General features: G+C 41.0%; 2 protein-coding genes across 3 annotated transcripts in view; both read left to right on the top strand.

Moving 5' to 3' along the window:
* The first annotated feature begins 500 nt into the window (after positions 1-500).
* Positions 501-24,771, top strand: part of LOC129945477 (T-complex protein 1 subunit beta) — a 48,333-nt gene continuing 24,062 nt past the window's right edge. Inside the window, exons 1-4 of one of the 2 annotated variants that reach the window (XM_056055258.1) lie at positions 501-658; positions 7,854-8,543; positions 8,834-9,461; positions 9,526-9,821. In XM_056055258.1, coding sequence (XP_055911233.1) covers positions 656-658; positions 7,854-8,543; positions 8,834-9,461; positions 9,526-9,812 — 1,608 coding nt within the window. In that variant the 5' untranslated portion in view covers positions 501-655 and the 3' untranslated portion in view covers positions 9,813-9,821. Of the gene's footprint in view, positions 659-7,853; positions 8,544-8,833; positions 9,462-9,525; positions 9,825-24,771 lie in introns of those variants that run through there. The other variant, XM_056055257.1, reaches the window with a different exon arrangement.
* Positions 21,447-21,931, top strand: LOC129945478 (uncharacterized). Its single transcript, XM_056055259.1, has 2 exons — positions 21,447-21,560; positions 21,625-21,931. The coding sequence occupies exon 2, from the start codon at positions 21,645-21,647 to the stop codon at positions 21,870-21,872; it is 228 nt and encodes a 75-aa protein (XP_055911234.1). The 5' UTR covers positions 21,447-21,560; positions 21,625-21,644; the 3' UTR covers positions 21,873-21,931.

The following is a 24,771-nucleotide window of genomic DNA, read 5'->3' as shown; positions in this document are numbered from 1 at the left end:
ACTATCTTTAATTTTATTACTTTTCGTCACTTAACACCTATTTCAAATACTTCTCGCAATATTTTTACATTTTTGATGTTCTAAAACTAACCCACATAGAAATCAAGATCTCAAATTGTTGTTTAAAAATGAACTCATACTATAGCCTTCCTCACTCTGCCCGTAAAGTCATTTAATGGTGATAACATTTTAATCGCACTCTTTTTTTAAATGACATTTAGATAAAAAAAAAAAACAGACTTTTTACTTCCTAGAAACCAGTTAAGTCTTAATCTACCTCTAATAATCTAGTTTTTTTCTTCAGAAATAAGTTTTTTAGTATTAAAGGCGTTATAAAGTCGAAATTACTCAACGCCGTCGATAATACGAATTATTAAAATATAAACATCATTCGGTTTATATCCCATCGAAAAAAATAACGCAATATTGTGAAATTTCTAAAATCCTCAAACCATCCCTGCTTGCACTACATTATCATACATGCGCATTTTATCGGCATTCTTACATATCTAAATGTTGTCAACACTGTTCAGCATGTATCCAACCAAAATCTAGTTTATCGATTGTCAAAGGCCCATCATCACCGCCATTTTCAGTTTTTCGTTCGGGTGTTTTCCTTGTGCTGTGATCGTAAAGGCGAAAAATTCAACAAAAAATGGTAAAATATATTAAATTTCTATTAAAAAACTTTTATAATTATGTGTATTTTCAATTGTTAATTTAATTTAAAACAAAACATCATAGATAAGTTAATTTATTGTGCCAAATATCAACAGTTAATTACGCCGGGTGTCTTCTGCACAAGGCAAGGAGGCCCAGCAGGCATACAGCATACAGCACAAGCTCACCGACCAATACGATAACCAATTTCCACACATTTTTAGGAAAGGGGAGAGAGAACTAAAGAATAAAAATGTGTCTTTGCACGTGAGAAAATTTCTCGATTCTTCTGCGTCGTAATTAAATTATTTCCTCAAATTGTATTAACTGTTAATTTATTTTAATCGCAACGGAAAACTCAGTTTTCACTTAACATTTTACCGTTTTTTGAGGATTAACGGGGGAATATTCTAGAAGAAAAGTAGTTCAATGCTCTTGAAAGCGTGAATCATCTCAAATGTGAGGTTAGGTTTTTTACGTACGGTACGGCAGATGCGAAGCGAAGCAAATGCGATGCACCCCACGCCCAAGTTCAAAAAAGTGTTTGAAATTTTTTTAATGAAAAATTCAATAAAATTTACATTTTATTGAACTTGAACTTATTTTAAGTCACAATTTAAACAATTGATGCATTTTTCAAGCAAATTTAGGTAAAGTTGAGTTTATATTTGCCCAGATGGTCGTGGTCTGTCGTTTGGTCGCGATTTCCAAAGAAAATTCCCCTTCCCTAGTTTTTCTCTTTTTTCTTTCTACAATTTTAAATTAAACAGATACACAAATTTAATGCTCTCTCTTGTGAATAAGAATTTAATGTCCAATCCTAATTTCTACCACACGGACGAAGAGTTTTTTAAACGTCGAAAAATACATAATTTTGTTTGTTAAATAAAATTCATTGTTTAACCACTCTAGCCCAAGCATTTTGTTTGGAACGATGCCAAACGTCCATTTTGTAAAAAGGAGACAAATTAAAACCCAAACGCTACGCTTCTACTGCTGCTTGCCTATGCTTCTTTTAATTCATATGATAAAATTATTGGTTTTAGTTTGGGTTTGTTAAAAAATGATAGTTAACACTACGGTGAAGGTTAACCTTCAATTTTCTTAAGAAATTGAGTCATAGTTTTGGTAGGCAGATGGTTTTTTTGAGTCTTTAATTTATTTTATGAGTAATAGAAGCCTAAATCCAACATTTTTTTTCTTCATGTGGGTACAGACTGCTTCTTTCCAATTTTGTTTTTGGAAATCGTTTTTAATTCGCCTTTTTCGAATATCTTGTGATTTTTGATCCCTTGTTAAGTTTTGATTAAATTTCTTTTCTTTTTTCAAAAAGGAAAAACTAACAGAAAGCTTTTATTAATACTGCAATGATTATGAAGATTTTATATTTGGCTTGAGATTTCCATGTGGTAGATATTTGCTCTGTTAGTAGAAATTAAAGATAGAAGCTTTCTTTTATTAATTTCGCGATACACTTTTTTATTCATCTATCTTAAGAATTTAAAATTTTGAAAACATTTTAAAATGTGTAGTTTTTTACGTTCATCCCTTTGCTTGCAGGTAATTGAATTTTAACGCCTTTAAATTGAGTTGTGTAGACAGGCATTTCGAATTTTCTATTTTAAAAAATAAAAACAAAATTCTTTTGGGTGCTGATTTTCATCTTATCTCTAAAAATGTTTATGCTGGAGTAAATTTTAAATATAAGAACGTCTTCGCGTAGAGATGGTGTAAAACGCTTTGGAAGTAAATTTGCTGCTACTTTTTATCATAAATATAAGGATCTAGTGTACAATTTTTCGACTTTACCGCTACACTTAGGTTGAAATGGCTGTCCAACATGGAAACGGACACACTTACGCCAGTTTAATGGACCATTGTGATACCACATGAATCTTGAGGTTTTCTCCGAAGCTAAATAGAACCAGTTTGAGTTCCTTACTAAACGTGAGAGGTTGATATGATTTAGATCGTTAAATTAGAATTCTCCTAGGTAATTAATGTACAGAGAAGATGAAGAACTGTTTCCTCCTCTTCCTCGTCCATAAAGCTCCTGTAAGTCATTTGATAATATGCTTAGTCGCGTGGCGTGCTTTCCTATCACATTCTGACACCTATTATCGAGCTTATATGCGATCTGCTTAGAGAGAGCAAGCACCTTGAACGTTTTATATCCAGTGTTGGTCAGATGTTTTTTGTGACTTGACACGTGGTGATGTTGTTCCACCTGGTGCCTGCCCACCTCACAGCGTCTTGCATTAGCAACAGTTTACAAGTAGCGATTGGTATGCCAGTACTTGTCAAACGTGGTAGGATGGGCTGCACTCTAACATTCCTGGCGAGTTCATCTGCCTTACAGTTACCTGGAATGTTTATGGCCCGGCACCTAGCTAAGTTGAAGATAAAACTGTTGTGCCATCTCCATTAAAGATGATCGACAGTTATGGACTGTTATAGATTTTGTAGGGACAGAGTCTAGAGAATTGATAGCGGCCTGACTATCTGAGAAAATACGGATATTAGATCTTGATATCACGTTTTCTTTAAGCCAGGACAAGACTTGTTTTATCGCCAAAAGTTCCGCCTGGAACACGCTACAATGATTGGGAAGGCGGAATGAGAGATTCGGAGTACACACCACCAACCCTTTCTTTTGTTTTTGAAACATCTGTGTAAAAATGGATTGACTCGTCTTCCAGGAATGCCCTATCCTCCAAGAAAGATCTGGAAGTTATAGAAATCTAGAAGTTTCTCTCGAATTACAATTGGGGGATGGTGTAGTCTGTGTGCTTTGGAATTGATTCGAATTATGGAGTGGCCAATGTTGTTAGTCCACTCGACGAAGCTTTTTAATTTAGTTTTTTATCTAAAACAGGCCCCAGGTATTTAGCCTCGTTTGAGAATTTTAATTGGATTCCTTTAATATAAAATAAGACGAAAATAAGACAAAATCCCAGTCCACACCGATCAGCCCAAAGTATTAGTTTGTCCAAGGGATTTTGTAAGAGTTCTTTTAGGGTGTTAAGATCTTTTCCTGAAACTGCTATAGCAACGTCGTCTGCATAGGCTATCACTCTGAAACACTCCGCATCGAGACTAGTTAGGATTTCATTCATCACTAGGTTCCAGAGGAGAGGGGATAAAACACCACCTTACGGTGCCCCTCTACTAACGAATCGTCTACTAGAACAGTTGCCCAGTTTTGAGTTAATTACTCTGCTAGTCAGCATTAAATGAATTAACTCCCGAAGCGAACTCTATATTTAGAGATGTGATTGCAGATGTGTCCACCTTGTTAAAGGCACCTTCGATGTCAAGGAAAGCAACCATAGTTAAATCTTTATGATGGAGGGAGTATTATATGGTGCCTACTAAAGAGAGCCCATTGTAGCTTATCTCTTGAGATCAGACCTATTGGATATGTTGTATTTGGACTTGAACGTATATAACTGTTGCAATTCGGTAAGAGAACTACCAGGAAAATGAGTATCCAATAGTAAGTTCAGCGAATCATTACGTGAATTTGTGCAGGAGCCGTCTGCATTTTTCAAGCAGCTTGGCATCGCTGGATTCGTTGAAAGAATTTTCCGTAACCTTAAGGCTTCAGAAGTTTATTCTATCGTGCCACAGAAGTATCGCAAAGAAGATCGCTTAGATTTCCTTAGTGCCTTCTTGTAAATTCTTAGGGATTCTTTGTAAGAGACCCAGTGAGAGGCTAGTCTTGCGGTTTTGGCTCGGTTGAAGGGTTTCCTGCATTCTTTCCTGAGCGAGTCAAGCTCTGAGGCCCACCATTATGGTTTCTTCTTATGTGTATAAGTGGACAATTCTAGAGATCTGTTCATAGCTGAGGTAAGGTCATTGACTTTGTTGTCAATTTCATTAGCGTTAGAGGAAGGACTAGATAGTCCAAGTTCTAGTAAACTCAGTAATGAGTTCCTGTATAAAGCCCAGTCAGTTCTCCGATAGTTTCGAAAAGTCAATGGACTCGGGTTATCATCCATATTTATATTGAACTGGATATATCTATGATCAGAGAACGAGTGTTCTTTGGATACTTTCCAGTCCAAGATCATATGGTGTATAGTATCTGAGACAAGAGTTATGTCTAAGACTTCTTGTCTAGTTTTAGTAATGAAGGTTGGTTCGTTACCAACATTACTTACTAAGAGGTTAGTACCAAGAATATAATCAAAAAGAGACTCACCTCTGTCGTTGATATTCGTACTGCCCCATACAGTATGAAGAGCGTTAGCATCGCTCCCAATAATTAGGCCTTTGCCTTTCCGCTTCAGCGACGACTTTCTCCAGGGTTTTTCCAGGGAGAGGTCCAAGGTGGTCAAGCCCAAGATACGCCGATACCAGCCAGAAACTTCCTTTGGTTGTTTCCACCCTAGCTCTGTCACTGAAACGATGGAGTAAAAATACATTTCACTAGTATGCAAGATCTAGGTTCACATTTATCTGTCACACAAAGTGTGTAGTATCCAGGAGTCCTGAGTCCTCGAACAACGGATCCTACAATCCATAGCTCTTGGATCAGGACAATGTCTTCCCCGTTACTCGCCAGACGGAGAAGAAGTGAGGCCGAGGCCTTTATGGAGTGTTGGAGATTAATCTGTACCAACTACAGCATTTTGGCTACAATTAGGCAGATCAACCTCCACCACGGTTTTGTTCTGATCCTCTGAGTCTGAGGATGGACCCAAGAGTTCGTCCTCGCTCAGAAGGATCATGTTAAGGTCGTCCTCAGTCTCCATTAAGGATGGACTGTCTTATTACTTTTGTAGAGGGTGCAGTCGCGATTGGAGAGGACAAGGGTGCATTGTCACCCTCCAACCGCGAGTTCACCTTCAGTTGTTGTAGGAGGCCCGCTAACCGCGTTAATCTCATCTTTTTTGTAAATTCGAATTTTAATGGATTCGAAACCATAGTTTATCTCTAGCTCTCGTTTAAGGCTAGAGGAGCCAAGGACTCTTTATTGAGTACCACAATGGCACTCCTATAAAGACCCTTCACTTCCTCTAGCTTGGCTATCTTCGAGTTATGCGTTGGAAGGGACGAGTTACAAACTCTGATCATCTCGAGAATGTCCTCGATACTAGCAGGTTCGATTGGAATTCCTTAGCGACAACGTCGAGCTTCGCACCTGGCCAAACCTCACCTAACCGGCTGACAGCGAGCTTGAATAAGTCAGAATACCTCTGGTCGCCACAAACCATGAATTTGACATGGCCTTGATGCCAACCCCCATGGCTTATGGAAGGAAGTGGTCTTGGAATGTTTAAAAAGCCAACTTAAAGGCTAACCTTGATCTACTCCCAACGATCAGCCGATGTTGTGCCATCATCATCGCTCCTGTCAATGACCGCAACCACGACTTAGCCCTTCGCGATGTCACTGAAACTGGCTTGTTTCATGATGGGATTGAGGGGAGTGCTGGTGTTGTGCACCCGAGGCCGTTTTGGTGTCGGTCTTTGTTGGAGCAAGTAGGCTTTAACCCATTCGACGCTATCGGTTTGCTGCGGTGTCTTTTCAGCCCCCTATGATGCACCAGAGGCCTTTAGGATTTTCACCGTTTGCCGCCTTTGGCTTTATAGGCTTTTTGAGAGTTTTTCATTTCTGGATGTACCCTCATTAGTAGTGGTAGGGCCATTTTTCACAACCCTGCCACTACTGAAATTAGGTATCGCTACCTTCCTATCTAGTTGCTACCAACAGCAGAGGAGGGTCCATGGTTAGCCACTACTTCCTTTTCTGTGTTGGCAGGTGATTCGGCAACAGGCTTTGACGCCAAACTGCCGCCCGGTACTGAAGAGATACCGGTCTCATCATTTTGTTCATTTTTGTTTTTATACATCTTGGTCCCAAGATTTGCGTAGAAAAAGGCTAGTTAATCCGGAAGTCGCCAGGTATCTGGATACTCCTTTAGAGACTGGGCTATTTTTGAATTGGGCCCCCAGCCAGGTTGAAGTTCTCCTGGCGAGTACCATACAAAAATTTTTTTACGTCAAATTGTTGAAAGTTCAGACTTTTGGTTTAGAGCCAATGGCATTGCACGAACTGATTTCATATCTTCTGAGCAGTGTTGCCATAATCTCAAATTTCATAATGCTAGATTTCAAATTTTATAATGCTAGATCGTATGGGAGCTCAAAAAACAAAATGCTAGATTTTAAAACGTCTATATCGATGATTAAAAACAAACATCTAAAAAAATGCAAAATAATATTTATTTTTACATACAAATACCTAACAAACATATGTAGGTACATAACAAAAAAAAATAATTCAAAAACAACAAAACTTAAAGCTTTTTATGTTAATAGGTATTTACAGCACAATGTTTTTAAGTATAGGAACATTTTATAGTTAATTATTTAATTTTAAAACATTCAGACTTATCACATTCTTATTTATAGTTTTTAAAAATAAATTTCTTATCTATCTTAGAACTTTAGATAAATAACGAGTTATCCCAAAGTTCTTCATATTAATACTGTTCTTCACCCTTAGGTTTTTCGCGCTTTGCTGAGACTCCAACTTATACTTTAAAAAATGCATGACTTTTTTGAGCGTATGAACGGCTTGTAATTTCAAAAAAAGAAGATTTTTTCAAACAATATGATATAATCAAACCAATCTTTTGAAATCAATTTTGGCATTCAAGAATGCAAAACTCAAAAACAATAATGCCAGAAAAGCATTTAGCATTATTTTAAAATTTCATAATGCTTTTGTCTTCTCTATAATGCTAGATCTAGCATTAATAATGCCGTTATGGGAACACTGCTTCTGAGTTTGATTTTCGTTTTCTCCACACTTTTTTGTTTTTTCTTGTATAAGTAAACATGATCTCTTCAGTAGCACTTGGATTCTGAAGAAAAACCAAAAATTACTTCATGAATCTTCATCATCTGATTTAAAAATTCGCCCAAAATTTCTTTCTGAATTTCTCTTTTTTGTAATTTATCCTTTTTTAACAACAATTTTTGGTACCGTCTAGGAGAGTGCCTACAATGCAAGAAGACTCATTTTTCATCTTTCTTTGTCCCACGCTTTAAAAAAAAGCAATTCTCCGCATTTTTTTTCCCAAGTCTCTTTACAATTTCTTCCAACATATTTAAAAGTTAGAAATTAAGCATAAAAGAATGTTAAGGTTATTTTTAAATGTTATTCTTTTTATTATTTTGCAGGAGATGTCACTCAATCCCGTCCGCATGCTTAAAAATGATGCACAGGAGGAAAAGGCCGAAATGGCGAGGTTATCCTCGTTCATTGGAGCGATAGCTATTGGCGATTTGGTCAAGAGTACCCTCGGACCAAAGGGTATGGACAAAATTCTCGTCTCGCACGGCCGCAATGCCGGACAAGTCGAGGTGACCAATGATGGTGCGACCATCCTGAGGGCTGTCGGTGTTGATAATGCCGCTGCCAAGATTTTGGTCGACATGTCCAGGGTACAAGATCAAGAAGTCGGTGATGGTACCACATCTGTGACAGTCTTTGCAGCCGAACTCATTCGCGAGGCTGAGAAATTGGTTGAACAAAAACTCCACCCGCAGATCATTATCGCTGGATGGCGCATTGCCACCAAAGTTGCCCGCGAAGCACTGACAAATGTCTCGTTGGACAATTCAGCTGACAATGAGAAATTCAAGGAGGATCTCCTGAATATTGCTCGTACTACTTTGAGCTCAAAGATTTTGCATCAGCACAAGGAGTTCTTCGCCAAGTTGGCTGTGGATGCTGTGCTGAGGCTTAAAGGCTCAGGGGAATTACACGCAATTCAGATTATCAAGAAGACTGGTGGTACTCTGGAGGACTCTTTCTTGGACGAGGGATTCCTGTTGGACAAGAAACCCGGTGTACATCAACCACAGAAGGTGAGTTTTTTCGTTGTTGTTTGAAGTTCAAGGAGGCGAAGGCAGTTTAATTCATTTATATTCCAGTTCCAGCACACGAACCTAGAACCTTTTACGAAACGCGTCAAAACGGTTGTGAATTATGTGGTTTTGAAACTCATATCACAGCCATTTTGACGAGTTTTGTAAAGAGTAATACAACAGTTAAAAAAATAAATAAATATTGACTTTTTTACTTTACATTTAACGGCATTTATTTGAAGATAGTTTTTAATAAAAATTGACATAAAGTTCTACAAAAAAATTCATAGGTAGAAAATGCCAAGATCCTCATTGCCAACACCCCCATGGACACTGACAAAATCAAGGTATTTGGAAGCTCAATCAAGGTCGACTCGTTGGCGAAGATCGCCGACTTGGAGCTAGCTGAGAAGGAGAAGATGCGCGACAAGGTTAACAAGATCCTCACCCACAAGTGCAACGTCTTCATCAACCGTCAACTAATCTACAACTACCCAGAGCAGCTGTTCGCCGATGCCGGAGTCATGGCCATCGAACACGCTGATTTCGATGGAATCGAGCGTTTGGCCTTGGTGACTGGTGGAGAGATCGTTTCGACTTTCGACCAACCCTCATTGGTGAAGTTGGGTGAATGTGATTTGATCGAGCAGGTGATGATTGGAGAAGACACACTGCTGCGCTTCAGTGGAGTCAAACTCGGAGAGGCGTGTACTATTGTGATTCGTGGTGCTACTCAGCAGATCATTGATGAAGCTGACCGTTCCTTGCACGACGCTCTGTGTGTGTTGGCCGCTACCGTCAAGGAGTCAAGAATTGTGCACGGAGGTGGTGCTTCCGAGGCGCTAATGGCCAATGCAGTATTCAAGAAAGCCGCTGAAACCGCTGGCAAGGAAGCTATCGCAATGGAAGCATTTGCAAGTAAGAGGATTTTTTGGTCTTGTTGTTTTTCTTTTATTTATTTTGTCTTTTTTTTTTTTCTTAGGGGCACTCCTTTCTCTACCTACCGCTATCGCTGACAACGCTGGTTACGATTCTGCTCAATTGTTGTCCGAGTTGCGTGCAGCGCACGCTCAAGGCAACCACACAGCCGGTCTGGACATGGAGAAGGGCAAGATCGCCGATATGAAGGAGTTGGGCATCACAGAATCGTTTGCCGTCAAACGACAGGTTCTTTTGTCCGCTGCCGAAGCTGCTGAAATGATCCTGCGAGTGGACAACATCATCAGATGCGCTCCTCGCAGACGTGTTCCCGATCGTGGATATTGTTAAACATTTTTACTTAATATTAATAAATTAATACTAACGCGCCTAGTTAACACACATTTTTCTAGTTTTTCGTTCTTCATTTTTGTACTATGCATTTATTATATTCCAATTGGAACGCTGTTTTATATTGTTTGTGGTAGAAAAGAAAGACAGACGGATTTTATTTATGTTCGCGCGAAAACATACGAACGAACTCACTATACATTTTATACTAAAAAACAAAATGGTAGAATTATTTTATTACTCACCAAAATATGAAACACAACATGCGAAATAAAAGAAAAATAAGAAACGATGTTACATTTACAACTAATTTTTAAATGTTGTTTTATTTAAACGACGCAAGATATAAGTGGACTGATGAATATATTTGTCTACAATTCGGATAAGTAGCGATGGTAATCTTAGTTGAAAGGTCTTCAAATATCTAATGAGGTCTAGGGATTCCAAGGGAGGTCTAGAGATTCCAAGGGAGGTCTAGAGATTTCAAGGGAGGTCTAGAGATTCCAAGGGAGGTCTAGAGATTCCAAGGGAGGTCTAGAGATTCCAAGGGAGGTCTAGAGATTCCAAGGGAGGTCTAGAGATTCCAAGGGAGGTCTAGAGATTCCAAGGGAGGTCTAGAGATTCCAAGGGAGGTCTAGAGATTCCAAGGGAGGTCTAGAGATTCCAAGGGAGGTCTAGAGATTCCAAGGGAGGTCTAGAGTTTCAAAGGGGGGTCTAGAGTTTCAAAGGGAGGTCTAGAGTTTCAAAGGGAGGTCTAGAGATTTCAAGGGAGGTCTAGAGATTCCAAGGGAGGTCTAGAGATTCCAAGGGAGGTCTAGAGTTTCAAAGGGGGGTCTAGAGTTTCAAAGGGAGGTCTAGAGTTTCAAAGGGAGGTCTAGAGATTTCAAGGGAGGTCTAGAGATTCCAAGGGAGGTCTAGAGATTCCAAGGGAGGTCTAGAGATTCCAAGGGAGGTCTAGAGATTCCAAGGGAGGTCTAGAGATTCCAAGGGAGGTCTAGAGATTCCAAGGGAGGTCTAGAGATTCCAAGGGAGGTCTAGAGATTCCAAGGGAGGTCTAGAGATTTCAAGGGAGGTCTAGAGATTCCAAGGGAGGTCTAGAGATTCCAAGGGAGGTCTAGAGTTTCAAAGGGGGGTCTAGAGTTTCAAAGGGAGGTCTAGAGTTTCAAAGGGAGGTCTAGAGATTTCAAGGGAGGTCTAGAGATTCCAAGGGAGGTCTAGAGATTCCAAGGGAGGTCTAGAGATTCCAAGGGAGGTCTAGAGATTCCAAGGGAGGTCTAGAGATTCCAAGGGAGGTCTAGAGTTTCAAAGGGGGGTCTAGAGTTTCAAAGGGAGGTCTAGAGTTTCAAAGGGAGGTCTAGAGATTTCAAGGGAGGTCTAGAGATTCCAAGGGAGGTCTAGAGATTCCAAGGGAGGTCTAGAGTTTCAAAGGGGGGTCTAGAGTTTCAAAGGGAGGTCTAGAGTTTCAAAGGGAGGTCTAGAGATTTCAAGGGAGGTCTAGAGATTCCAAGGGAGGTCTAGAGATTCCAAGGGAGGTCTAGAGATTCCAAGGGAGGTCTAGAGATTCCAAGGGAGGTCTAGAGATTCCAAGGGAGGTCTAGAGATTCCAAGGGAGGTCTAGAGATTCCAAGGGAGGTCTAGAGATTCCAAGGGAGGTCTAGAGATTCCAAGGGAGGTCTAGAGATTCCAAGGGAGGTCTAGAGATTCCAAGGGAGGTCTAGAGATTCCAAGGGAGGTCTAGAGATTCCAAGGGAGGTCTAGAGATTCCAAGGGAGGTCTAGAGATTCCAAGGGAGGTCTAGAGATTCCAAGGGAGGTCTAGAGATTCCAAGGGAGGTCTAGAGATTCCAAGGGATGTCTAGAGATTCCAAGGGAGGTCTAGAGATTCCAAGGGAGGTCTAGAGATTCCAAGGGAGGTCTAGAGATTCCAAGGGAGGTCTAGAGATTCCAAGGGAGGTCTAGAGATTCCAAGGGAGGTCTAGAGATTCCAAGGGAGGTCTAGAGATTCCAAGGGAGGTCTAGAGATTCCAAGGGAGGTCTAGAGATTCCAAGGGAGGTCTAGAGATTCCAAGGGAGGTCTAGAGATTCCAAGGGAGGTCTAGAGATTCCAAGGGAGATCTAGAGATTCCAAGGGAGGTCTAGAGATTCCAAGGGAGGTCTAGAGATTCCAAGGGAGGTCTAGAGATTCCAAGGGAGGTCTAGAGATTCCAAGGGAGGTCTAGAGATTCCAAGGGAGGTCTAGAGATTCCAAGGGAGGTCTAGAGATTCCAAGGGAGGTCTAGAGATTCCAAGGGAGGTCTAGAGATTCCAAGGGAGGTCTAGAGATTCCAAGGGAGGTCTAGAGATTCCAAGGGAGGTCTAGAGATTCCAAGGGAGGTCTAGAGATTCCAAGGGAGGTCTAGAGATTCCAAGGGAGGTCTAGAGATTCCAAGGGAGGTCTAGAGATTCCAAGGGAGGTCTAGAGATTCCAAGGGAGGTCTAGAGATTCCAAGGGAGGTCTAGAGTTTCAAAGGGGGGTCTAGAGTTTCAAAGGGAGTTCTAGAGATTTCAAGGGAGGTCTAGAGATTTCAAGAGAGGTCTAGAGATTCCAAGGGAGGTCTAGAGATTCCAAGGGAGGTCTAGAGATTCCAAGGGAGGTCTAGAGATTCCAAGGGAGGTCTAGAGATTCCAAGGGAGGTCTAGAGATTCCAAGGGAGGTCTAGAGATTCCAAGGGAGGTCTAGAGATTCCAAGGGAGGTCTAGAGATTCCAAGGGAGGTCTAGAGATTCCAAGGGAGGTCTAGAGATTCCAAGGGAGGTCTAGAGATTCTAAGGGAGGTCTAGAGATTCCAAGGGAGGTCTAGAGATTGCAAGGGAGGTCTAGAGATTTCAAGGGAGGTTAAGAGATACCAAGGGAGGTCTAGAGATACCAAGGGAGGTCTAGAGATTCCAAGGGAGGTCTAGAGTTTCAAAGGGAGGTCTAGAGATCTCAAGGGAGGTCTAGAAATTCCAAGGAGGGTCTAGAGTTTCAAAGGGAGGTCTAGAGATTTCAAGGGAGGTCTAGAGATTCCAAGGGAGGTCTAGAGATTCCAAGGGAGGTCTAGAGATTCCAAGGGAGGTCTAGAGATTCCAAGGGAGGTCTAGAGATTCCAAGGGAGGTCTAGAGATTCCAAGGGAGGTCTAGAGATTCCAAGGGAGGTCTAGAGATTCCAAGGGAGGTCTAGAGATTCCAAGGGAGGTCTAGAGATTCCAAGGGAGGTCTAGAGATTCCAAGGGAGGTCTAGAGATTCCAAGGGAGGTCTAGAGATTCCAAGGGAGGTCTAGAGTTTCAAAGGGAGGTCTAGAGATCTCAAGGGAGGTCTAGAAATTCCAAGGAGGGTCTAGAGTTTCAAAGGGAGGTCTAGAGATTTCAAGGGAGGTCTAGAGATTCCAAGGGAGGTCTAGAGATTCCAAGGGAGGTCTAGAGATTCCAAGGGAGGTCTAGAGATTCCAAGGGAGGTCTAGAGATTCCAAGGGAGGTCTAGAGATTCCAAGGGAGGTCTAGAGATTCCAAGGGAGGTCTAGAGATTCCAAGGGAGGTCTAGAGATTCCAAGGGAGGTCTAGAGATTCCAAGGGAGGTCTAGAGATTCCAAGGGAGGTCTAGAGATTCCAAGGGAGGTCTAGAGATTCCAAGGGAGGTCTAGAGATTCCAAGGGAGGTCTAGAGATTCCAAGGGAGGTCTAGAGATTCCAAGGGAGGTCTAGAGATTCTAAGGGAGGTCTAGAGATTCCAAGGGAGGTCTAGAGATTCCAAGGGAGGTCTAGAGATTGCAAGGGAGGTCTAGAGATTTCAAGGGAGGTTTAGAGATACCAAGGGAGGTCTAGAGATACCAAGGGAGGTCTAGAGATTCCAAGGGAGGTCTAGAGTTTCAAAGGGAGGTCTAGAGATCTCAAGGGAGGTCTAGAAATTCCAAGGAGGGTCTAGAGTTTCAAAGGGAGGTCTAGAGATTTCAAGATAGGTCTAGAGATTTCAAGGGAGGTCTAGATATTTCAAGGGAGGTCTAGAGATTTCAAGGGAGGTCTAGAGATTTCAAGGGAGGTCTAGAGATTCCAAGGGAGGTCTAGAAATTCCAAGGGAGGTCTAGAGATTCCAAGGGAGGCCTAGAGATTCCAAGGGAGGTTTAGAGATTCCAAGGGAGGTTTAGAGATTCCAAGGGAGGTCTAGAGATTCCAAGGGAGGTCTAGAGATTCCAAGGGAGGTCTAGAGATTCCAAGGGAGGTCTAGAGATTCCAAGGGAGGTCTAGAGATTCCAAGGGAGGTCTAGAGATTCCAAGGGAGGTCTAGAGATTCCAAGGGAAGTCTAGAGATTCCAAGGGAGGTCTAGAGATTCCAAGGGAGGTCTAGAGATTTCAAGGGAGGTCTAAAGATTTCAAGGGAGGTCTAGAGATTCCAAGGGAGGTCTAGAGATTCCAAGGGAGGTCTAGAGATTCCAAGGGAGGTTTAGAGATTCCAAGGGAGGTCTAGAATTTTCAAGGGAGGTCTAGAGATTTCAAGGGAGGTCTAGATATTTCAAGGGAGGTCTAAAGATTTCAAGAGAGGTCTAGAGATTCCAAGGGAGGTCTAGAGATTGCAAGGGAGGTCTAGAGATTTCAAGGGAGGTTTAGAGATACCAAGGGAGGTCTAGAGATACCAAGGGAGGTCTAGAGATTCCAAGGGAGGTCTAGAGTTTCAAAGGGAGGTCTAGAGATCTCAAGGGAGGTCTAGAAATTCCAAGGAGGGTCTAGAGTTTCAAGGGGAGGTCTAGAGATTTCAAGGGAGGTCTAGAGATTTCAAGGGAGGTCTAGATATTTCAAGGGAGGTCTAGAGATTTCAAGGGAGGTCTAGAGATTTCAAGGGAGGTCTAGAGATCTCAAGGGAGGTCTAGAAATTCCAAGGAGGGTCTAGAGTTTCAAAGGGAGGTCTAGAGATTTCAAGGGAGGTCTAGAGATTTCAAGGGAGGTCTAGATATTTCAAGGGAGGTCTAGAGATTCCAAGGGAGGTCTAGAGATTCCAAGGGAGGCCTAAAGATTCCAAGGGAGGTTTAGAGATTCCAAGGGAGGTTTAGAGATTCCAAGGGAGGTCTAGAGATTCCAAGGGAGGTCTAGAGATTCCAAGGGAGGTCTAGAGATTCCAAGGGAGGTCTAAAGATTCCAAGGGAGGTCTAGAGATTCCAAGGGAGGTCTAGAGATTCCAAGGGAGGTCTAGAGATTCCAAATGAGGCCTAGAGATTCCAAGGGAGGTTTAGAGATTCCAAGGGAGGTTTAGAGATTCCAAGGGAGGTCTAGAAATTCCAAGGGAGGTCTAGAGATTCCAAGGGAGGTCTAGAGATTCCAAGGGAGGTCTAGAGATTCCAAGGGAGGTCTAGAGATTCCAAGGGAGGTCTAGAGATTCCAAGGGAGGTCTAGAGATTCCAAGGGAGGTTTAGAGATTCCAAGGGAGGTCTAGAATTTTCAAGGGAGGTCTAGAGATTTCAAGGGAGGTCTAGATATTTCAAGGGAGGTCTAAAGATTTCAAGGGAGGTCTAGAGATTCCAAGGGAGGTCTAGAGATTGCAAGGGAGGTCTAGAGATTTCAAGGGAGGTTTAGAGATACCAAGGGAGGTCTAGAGATACCAAGGGAGGTCTAGAGATTCCAAGGGAGGTCTAGAGTTTCAAAGGGAGGTCTAGAGATCTCAAGGGAGGTCTAGAAATTCCAAGGAGGGTCTAGAGTTTCAAAGGGAGGTCTAGAGATTTCAAGGGAGGTCTAGAGATTTCAAGGGAGGTCTAGATATTTCAAGGGAGGTCTAGAGATTTCAAGGGAGGTCTAGAGATTTCAAGGGAGGTCTAGAGATCTCAAGGGAGGTCTAGAAATTCCAAGGAGGGTCTAGAGTTTCAGAGGGAGGTCTAGAGATTTCAAGGGAGGTCTAGAGATTTCAAGGGAGGTCTAGATATTTCAAGGGAGGTCTAGAGATTCCAAGGGAGGTCTAGAGATTCCAAGGGAGGCCTATAGATTCCAAGGGAGGTTTAGAGATTCCAAGGGAGGTTTAGAGATTCCAAGGGAGGTCTAGAGATTCCAAGGGAGGTCTAGAGATTCCAAGGGAGGTCTAGAGATTCCAAGGGAGGTCTAAAGATTCCAAGGGAGGTCTAGAGATTCCAAGGGAGGTCTAGAGATTCCAAGGGAGGTCTAGAGATTCCAAGGGAGGTCTAGAGATTCCAAGGGAGGTCTAGAGATTCCAAGGGAGGTCTAGAGATTCCAAGGGAGGTCTAGAGATTCCAAGGGAGGTCTAGAGATTCCAAGGGAAGTCTAGAGATTCCAAGGGAGGTCTAGAGATTTCAAGGGAGGTCTAGAGATTTCAAGGGAGGTCTTGAGATTCCAAGGGAGGTCTAGAGATTCCAAGGGAGGTCTAGAGATTCCAAGGGAGGTTTAGAGATTCCAAGGGAGGTCTAGAATTTTCAAGGGAGGTCTAGAGATTTCAAGGGAGGTCTAGATATTTCAAGGGAGGTCTAAAGATTTCAAGGGGGTCTAGAGATTCCAAGGGGGGTCTACAGATACCAAGGGAGGTCTAGAGATTTCAAGGGAGGTCTAGAATTTTCAAGGGAGGTCTAGAGATACCAAGGGAGGTCTAGAGATACCAAGGGAGGTCTAGAGAATCCAAGGGAGGTCTAGAGTTTCAAAGGGAGGTCTAGAGATTTCAAGGGAGGTCTAGAAATTCCAAGGGAGGCCTAGAGATTCCAAGGGAGGTTTAGAGATTCCAAGGGAGGTTTAGAGATTCCAAGGGAGGTCTAGAGATTCCAAGGGAGGTCTAGAGATTCCAAGGGAGGTCTAGAGATTTCAAGGGAGGTCTAGAGATTTCAAGGGAGGTCTACAGATACCAAGGGAGGTCTAGAGATTTCAAGGGAGGTCTAGAATTTTCAAGGGAGGTCTAGAGATACCAAGGGAGGTCTAGATATTTCAAGGGAGGTCTAAAGATTTCAAGGGAGGTCTAGAGATTCCAAGGGAGGTCTAGAGATTGCAAGGGAGGTCTAGAGATTTCAAGGGAGGTCTAGAGATACCAAGGGAGGTCTAGAGATACCAAGGGAGGTCTAGAGATTCCAAGGGAGGTCTAGAGTTTCAAAGGGAAGTCTAGAGATTTTAAGAGAGGTCTAGAAATTCCAATGGGGGTCTAGAGTTTCAAAGGGAGGTCCAGAGATTTCAAGGGAGGTCTAGAGATTTCAAGGGAGGTCTAGGGATTTCAAGGGAGGTCTAGATATTTCAAGGGAGGTCTAGAGATTTCAAGGGAGGTCTAGAGATTCCAAGGGAGGTCTAGAGATTCCAAGGGAGGCCTAGAGATTCCAAGGGAGGTTTAGAGATTCCAAGGGAGGTTTAGAGATTCCAAGGGAGGTCTAGAGATTCCAAGGGAGGTCTAGAGATTCCAAGTTAGGTCTAGAGATTTCAAGGGAGGTCTAGAGATACCAAGGGAGGTCTAGAGATTTCAAGGGAGGTCTAGAATTTTCAAGGGAGGTCTAGAGATTTCAAGGGAGGTCTAAAGATTCCAAGGGAGGTCTAGAGATTCCAAGGGAGGTCCAGAGATTTCAAGGGAGGTCTAGAGATTTCAAGGGAGGTCTAGAGATTCCAAGGGAGGTCTAGAGATTGCAAGGGAGGTCTAGAGATACCAAGGGAGGTCTAGAGATTTCAAGGGAGGTCTAGAGATAACAAGGGAGGTCTAGAGATACCAAGGGAGGTCTAGAGATTCCAAGGGAGGTCTAGGGTTTCAAAGGGAGGTCTAGAGATTTCAAGGGAGGTCTAGAAATTCTAAGGGGGGTCTAGAGTTTCAAAGGGAGGTCTAGAAATTTCAAGGGAGGTCTAGAGATTTCAAGGGAGGTCTAGAGATTTCAAGGGAGGTCTAGATATTTCAAGGGAGGTCTAGAGATTTCAAGGGAGGTCTAGAGATTTCAAGGGAGGTCTAGAGATTCCAAGGGAGGTCTAGAGATTCCAAGGGAGGCCTAGAGATACCAAGGGAGGTCTAGAGATTCCAAGGGAGGTCTAGAGATTCCAAGGGAGGTCTATAGATTCCAAGGGAGGTCTAGAGTTTCAAAGGGAGGTCTAGAGATTTCAAGGGAGGTCTAGAGATTCCAAGGGAGGTCTAGAGATTCCAAGGGAGGTCTAGAGATTCCAAGGGAGGTCTAGAGATTCCAAGGGAGGTCTAGAGATTCCAAGGGAGGTCTAGAGATTCCAAGGGAGGTCTAGAGATTCCAAGGGAGGTCTAGAGATTCCAAGGGAAGTCTAGAGATTCCAAGGGAGGTCTAGAGATTCCAAGGGAGGTCTAGAGATTCCAAGGGAGGTCTAGAGATTCCAAGGGAGGTCTAGAGATTCCAAGGGAGGTCTAGAGATTCCAAGGGAGGTCTAGAGATTCAAAGGAAAGTCCAAAGATTCTAAGGGAGGTCTAGAGATTCCAAGGGAGGTCTAGAGATTCCAAGGGAGGTCTAGAGATTTCAAGGGAGGTCTAGAGATTCAAAGGGAGGTCTAGAGATTTCAAGGGAGGTCTATAGATTTCAAGGGAGGTTTAGAGATTTCAAAGGAGGTCTAGAGATTTCAAGGGAGGTCTAGAGATTTGAAGGGAGGTCTGGAGATTCAAAGGGAGGTCTATAGATTTTATGGGAGGTCTAGAGATTCCAAGGGAGGTCTAGAGATACCAAGGGAGGTCTAGAGATTCAAAGGGAGGTCTAGAGATTTCAAGGGAGGTCTAGAGATTTTAAGGGAGGTCTAGAGATACCAAGGGAGGTCTAGAGATTTCAAGGGAGGTCTAGAGATTTCAAGGGAAGTCTAGAGATTTCAAGGGAGGTCTAGAGATTTTAATTGAGGTCTTTAGATTTTAAGGGAGGCCTAGAGATACCAAGGGAGGTCTAGAGATTTCAAGGGAGGTCTAGAGATTTCAAGGGAGGTCTAGAGATTCCTAGGGAGGTCTAGAGATTGCAAGGGAGGTCTAGAGTTTCAAAGGGAGGTCTATAGATTTCAAGGGAGGTCTAGAGATTCAAAGGGAGGTCTAGAGATACCAAGGGAGGTCTATATATTTCAAGGGAGGTCTAGAGATTTCAAGGGAGGTCTGAAGATACCAAGGGAATTCTAGAGATTCCAAGGGAGGTCTTGAGTTTCAAAGGGAGGTCGAGAGATTTCAAGGGAGGTCTAGAGATTCCAAGGGAGGTCTAGAGGTTCAAAGGTAGGTCTAGAGATTTCGAGGGAGGTCTTGAGATTTCAAGGGAGGTCTAGAGATTCCAAGGGAGGTCTAGAGATTTCAAGGGAGGTCTAGAGATTCCAAGGGAGGTCTAGAGATTCCAAGGGAGGTCTAGAGATTCCAAGGGAGGTCTAGAGATTCCAAGGGAGGTCTAGAGATTCAAAGGAAAGTCCAAAGATTCTAAGGGAGGTCTACAGATTCCAAGGGAGGTCTAGAGGTTCCAAGGGAGGGCTAGAGATTCCAAGGGAGGTCTTAAAATCACAAGTTATTTCTTGATATATCAAAGATAGCCTTTTCATGTTAAGGGAGGTCTTGAAACATAACTGAGGTCTTAAAATATCAAGGAATGATTTGAAATATCAAGGGAGGACTTTAAATATCAAGGGAGGACTTCAAATATCAAGGGAGGACTTTAAATATCAAGGGAGGACTTCAAATATCAATTGAGGACTTCAAATATCAAGAGAAAAATTCAAATATCAAGTGAAGACTTTAAATATGCTGTGTCTGATTTAATCCTATCGTCACACTGAAATCGTTGTTACGGGCGATTTCAATGTACACAATTCTTTTTGGCTTCAACATTCAGGCCAGACAACACCCGATGGAGTGTGTGCTGAAATCTTCGCTAAACTGAACAACCTTACTCAGCTTGTCAACGAGCCCACCCGAATATCGGACGTGGAAGGTGGAGCAGAAAACACTCTTGACTTGTTTCTTACCTCTGACCCTGATTAGTACACTGTTAGTGTTCTATCTACTCTAGGCACATCTGACCATTGTGTTATATCAGCAAATTTCTCGTGTCAAAATTGTCCAGTTAAAGAAAGAAAGAGCTCCTAAGAAAACCGTTTGGCAATACGAGAAAGCCAACTGGGAGGTCTCAATAAGTACTTCAGGATCTTTAACTGGTCACTATGCTTCCTCGATAGTGATGTTGACGCCAGAGCTAATATGATCACAAGAATAATTCTCCTGAGAACTTTTATCCCGAACAAGGTTAAAAGTATCAGAACGAGGGAAAACGCATGGTTTAATGCGAGCTGTAAAGAGGTTAGTAAAGCCAAAGAAGTTCCGTTGCTATAAAGCCAACCGTACTAAGAAAAGCCGGAAAAAGTTAAAACAAGCCAGGAAGGCCTGCAGCGCCCATATTCGTCATTCTTCAACACTGGCAAAACCACTGCGTAAGCTTTTTCATCTGTCCTACTAAACCTGGTCTCGTTCCGAGAGAATATAAAACTGCATTTGGCCAGCCCATTCCCAAAAAAGGCAATTCTTCCTCACTCTCTAATTATCGACCGATTGCACTTACGTCCCTTCTTTCCAAGGTAAAGGAGACGTTGAATAATTATCAGTCCAAGAAATATCTTGAAGATCGAAAGCTTCTTAATGACCGGCAGTACGTCTTTCGTCTGGTGAACCTCGCGTTGGTTGGTGTTGTCCCATATACGATAATTTTGCTTGTTAACCATTCATTCAAAAATACGCCTCGTCCCCAAAGATGATTATTCGGCCAAAATTGGGATCCTTTTTCAAACGATTATTACTATCATTTGAACGTGATGTTCCATCATGTAACTTGCCATCATGATTTGGCATAAGCAACTGAAAAATGAACATAAGATTTGACAGATGCCATTAAAACAAAATGGCCGCTACTGGATTTAGAAAAGCCTATAGGTATTAAGGACATACAGCTGAAAATATGTGAATTGGTAATGATCTTGTTGCGAACGCGAACGAATTGTCAAAATTTGTAAGAACATTTTCCTTCTATAGAATTGATGAATTCATCTCATAAATTTTTTAAGGAAAAAGATGCTTAGTCTAATAAACTTTGAAAAGTACATATTTCACAAAGTTAATCGTAACGAAATTAAAAAAAAATAGTCAAAGAAAACATTACTATTTTTGCAACGACAAATTTCGATGAAAACTTTATTTAACTATAAGGTTTAGACACTAGACAACATCCTCCAAATGGCCGTCTTGGAAATATATATTTAATTTAATTCTCTTTGTATAAAGGACATTTTAATTAGTTGTAAAGCATTGTCCGTCTGTTAAGCGGTCAATCATGGTACATGAAACACATTCAACTGTTATTATAACATCTGAGTTAGACTAGTTTCAAATCCCAGCACTACTTACTTGAAACCTCGAAATGAGTGACCCTTTGACTTCCTACAAAGCGGAATATATCTCATTGCACTGACCTTAATATGAAATACGAATAGAAAACCGCCAGGTTGTGAATTTTCTTAATTCTTCTGTTTGTACGTTCTTTAATCGGAATTGTGATAGATTTAAAACAACTGCGACTTTCTTATAACTACGAATTTCATAAATTGATTGTGTGTAGTAGTACCCTTACCTCAACACTTAATCTTACAATTTTAGATACCAAAGCTACCAAGTTAAAGAACGCAACACAGCATTTACTAGAGCCTATTTTTTGACTCATGTAAAACTTCAATTAAGATTTGAAAAAGTGACATTTGTCAAATTTGACATTTCTAACTTTTGTCAAATTTCGTGTGTTGTGTAACTTTCATAGGGGTTTATGGTAAATTTTTAAATAATTTTCTTAAAAAATTCCTTACGAATATTTCTTCTACTCATTTAAACAGAAACAACATTAAAAACAAAAATGTCAGCACCACCAGTTCGTCAAGGAATCACTGGCCTAATTAAACGTGGTTGGGTCGAATTACCCGACATTGTATTCGGTTCAGTTTTGGCTATCATTGGACTTGGTCTTTCGGGAATCGGTATTGCCAACTATTATCGCAATGATGGAGATAACAAAAGATACAAAATTGGATGGGTTATTATGAGGCCAGATGATCCAAAGGCTGAAAAAGTTCGAAAGGATTGAATTGTTAAATGAAAATAGAAAAAATGTCATTAAATTTGTTCTAGAAATTTGATACTAAATCTATGATTTGTTTTTGTTGTAGAGCCAAGGGTCTTGGTCGTTGGAGACTATCAAAAGGGGCTGGAAAAGTAAAAGGAAAGTTTGTTAGAATCCATTTTTGTTGATTCACCAAGTACCACACTCAGCTAGGTCGGATGTTAAAAACAAGAAACAAGTTTGGTAAAAATTGCTGAATGAGATACATAAGTCAAAAGCAGGCCTTATTACATTCGATTTTCTGTCAATCGCAGTTAAATAGCTCAAGGTGAAGCATCTCGGTACGTCCAATGCCTACTTATGAGGATTGGGTAGGCGTTTATCGACGGAGGAAGTAGATTGATCCCTTGCCATCAATTTGAGAGTCGTTGTTTGTTTGTCATTTCTTTTTAGTTGGTTAGGGTAGTTGTCAATTTAACCTAAAACCTTCTTTGTGAAAATGATTAGGTAAACTAAATAGATTTTTGGTACCCACAGCTCCTTGCTGTGAATTTTAAACTCGCCAAATCGATCAACAAATTTGAGACACTCACAAAAAAACAGAAATCACACCATACCATGAATGAATCTGAAAGAAACTCTAAGACACAACCTAGAAACTATAAAGAACCTCGCACAGTATTTTGGCCAAACAACACAAAAAATAGCAGACTCGAACAAGAACTTACTGTTAATGAGTTTAAAAAATAAAATAAATTATGTAGCGCAACGGTCCGTTCAGAATTAGGGCCTAGTGACTTAAGCCTCTCAATAATTCCTGTGTGGGTGTAATGTTGTCAGGAATGGAGGGGTCCTGCAGCTTTAAGCCGAATTCACGGGCAAGATGTAAAGTGCATAAGTTAATGAGTTCGTAGAACTTATTTTCCAAAAAATCATAAGCCTTTATAACAACTAACCATTTTAATCTAAAAAGCTACAAGAAGATTTCCCATGGTGGGTTCAAGACTTTTTAAAATTAAGTTGTAAAGTAAGAAAATTTAAATAAAGCTAAGGATCTGAGGATTGGCAAAATTATTCCACTTTCCAAGTACAAGAAGGTTCTAAGAAAATCCAAAATAAATGCGGGATTTCGTTCGAGCTTTTGCAAAAACTAAGACAATAACATCATAAGCGCTTAAAATGGCGCTAGTTTCACAGAATATTGGGACCTTGTAGACCTTCCCAATCTTGGAAGTGGCATTAAAACAGACAAGACACCAACGAAAAAAAAAAAGAATGAAAAACACAGGATTTTTGAGTAAGAGGTTTCAACATACATAATATTAATAAAAGTCAATGGATTTCTCTCATCCCGTTCGTCATGAATTCGAATCTTGCTTAGTTAATTTTTGTATCTTCAATAATTTATGGAGCTTCTAATAAGTTTTAAGGATTTCATTTGACGTTCTTGAACTTAATGCTTTCATGGTTTTGAAAAATACTTTATTTGAGATTGTATGCATGCTTTGCATTCACTTAGAACCTTTGAATTCAAAAGTTAAATTTCAATAAAGACATTTAAAATTTTGATTGGTTGATTTGGTAATTGGTGTGCAAAATGTATGGATTAGAATAAATAATTGCAGCCTTTTTAAGTTCAAATGAGTTCAAGGTAAATGCTGAGAGCTTGAAGAGTGCGGTTGTGCTTATATTTCTTTCTATATTGTTTTAATAATGGGCAATCAGACAAAAACAAAGTGTTTCTCTCGCAAAAACTTTATAAACGATGATTATGTTAGTTGTGGATTTTTTTGCGGACATTTTTTTCATAAACTATGCGCTAACTTAATTGTCTAAATCATGTACTTGATGAGAGTTCAAACATTGTTTTTCGCTGCCCTCAGTGTGCTAAGTTCAAATTGTCCATGAGTGAGCTGTTCCATAAATTTGATCAGTTATCATCTGTTGTGGTAGTTGTTGCTAATAAAATGAGTTCTTTTGATGCCTTGCATGCTGATTTAAAAAAGTTGCTTGATATTGTTGTTGTGCCAATAAATAACCTTCAAGCAACAGGCTGTGAAGATGATTTTGGGTAAGGAGAAGAGGGGCGTTGGATGTGAAGTTCAAAAAAATATAATTGCATCATGTTCGAATTCTAAATCATCTTCTATGCAGTTAAAGAAGATGTCAGTTGAGGTACATGTATATGCGGGGGTGTCAATGGAGATGGAGAAGGAGGATCAATTCAAAACCGGCTTTTCCTTTCCATCTGTCGCGCACGCTTATGCTCAAGCATCTTCTGATAGCGAATGGCGAACAGTGAGAAAACGTCGTCAAAACAAAAACAAAATGCAAGCTTATGGGAAAGATGCTGCTGTATGTTGCTACTAAAATGTGCTTAGATGACCGAGATGTTAAATGCTTTAAACTGTCTAAGAAAGATGCAACTGATTTGAAATATGTTAATTTTAAAGTTGGAATCCCAACTAACAGCTTTAAATTAGCATTCATTGACTCTAATTGGCCTAAAAATACAATTGTTAGGGAATTTATCCCGAAAAACAATTCAAAAAACGAGATGAATACCAAACTACCGGGATCTGTGGATTCAGACCCAGCACAGGAAGCAATAAACTGATCTATAAACACAAAACTAATATGACCATGTATTATCAAAACATGGGTGGAAGTGGAATGAGAAGTAAACTCAAAAGCCTTATTGATTTAGTTGACCTCTCAGAGTAGAGTATGATATTTTTGCTTTTGTTGAGACGTGGCTATTTCATGACATTGCTAATGATGAAATTCTTAATTCAAATGAATTTTCAATATTTCGTCGTGATCGCCATAATATTGGATCCAAACGTGATGGTGGTGTTTTAATTGCAGTTCGAAAACCTTTGCTTGCTTATTCGATCAATTTTGATGAAGACTTTGATATTGA

Source organism: Eupeodes corollae, chromosome 2 (assembly GCF_945859685.1).
Source record: "Eupeodes corollae chromosome 2, idEupCoro1.1, whole genome shotgun sequence".
NCBI lineage: Eukaryota > Metazoa > Arthropoda > Insecta > Diptera > Syrphidae > Eupeodes > Eupeodes corollae.
The sequence above is the reverse complement of the archived record's forward strand: the minus strand, read 5'-3'. Positions and strand labels throughout refer to the sequence as shown.

Coding starts and splice junctions, on each gene's coding strand:
- LOC129945478 (XM_056055259.1), top strand. CDS start 21,645: ATGTCAGCACCACCAGTTCGTCAAGGAATCACTGGCCTAATTAAACGT.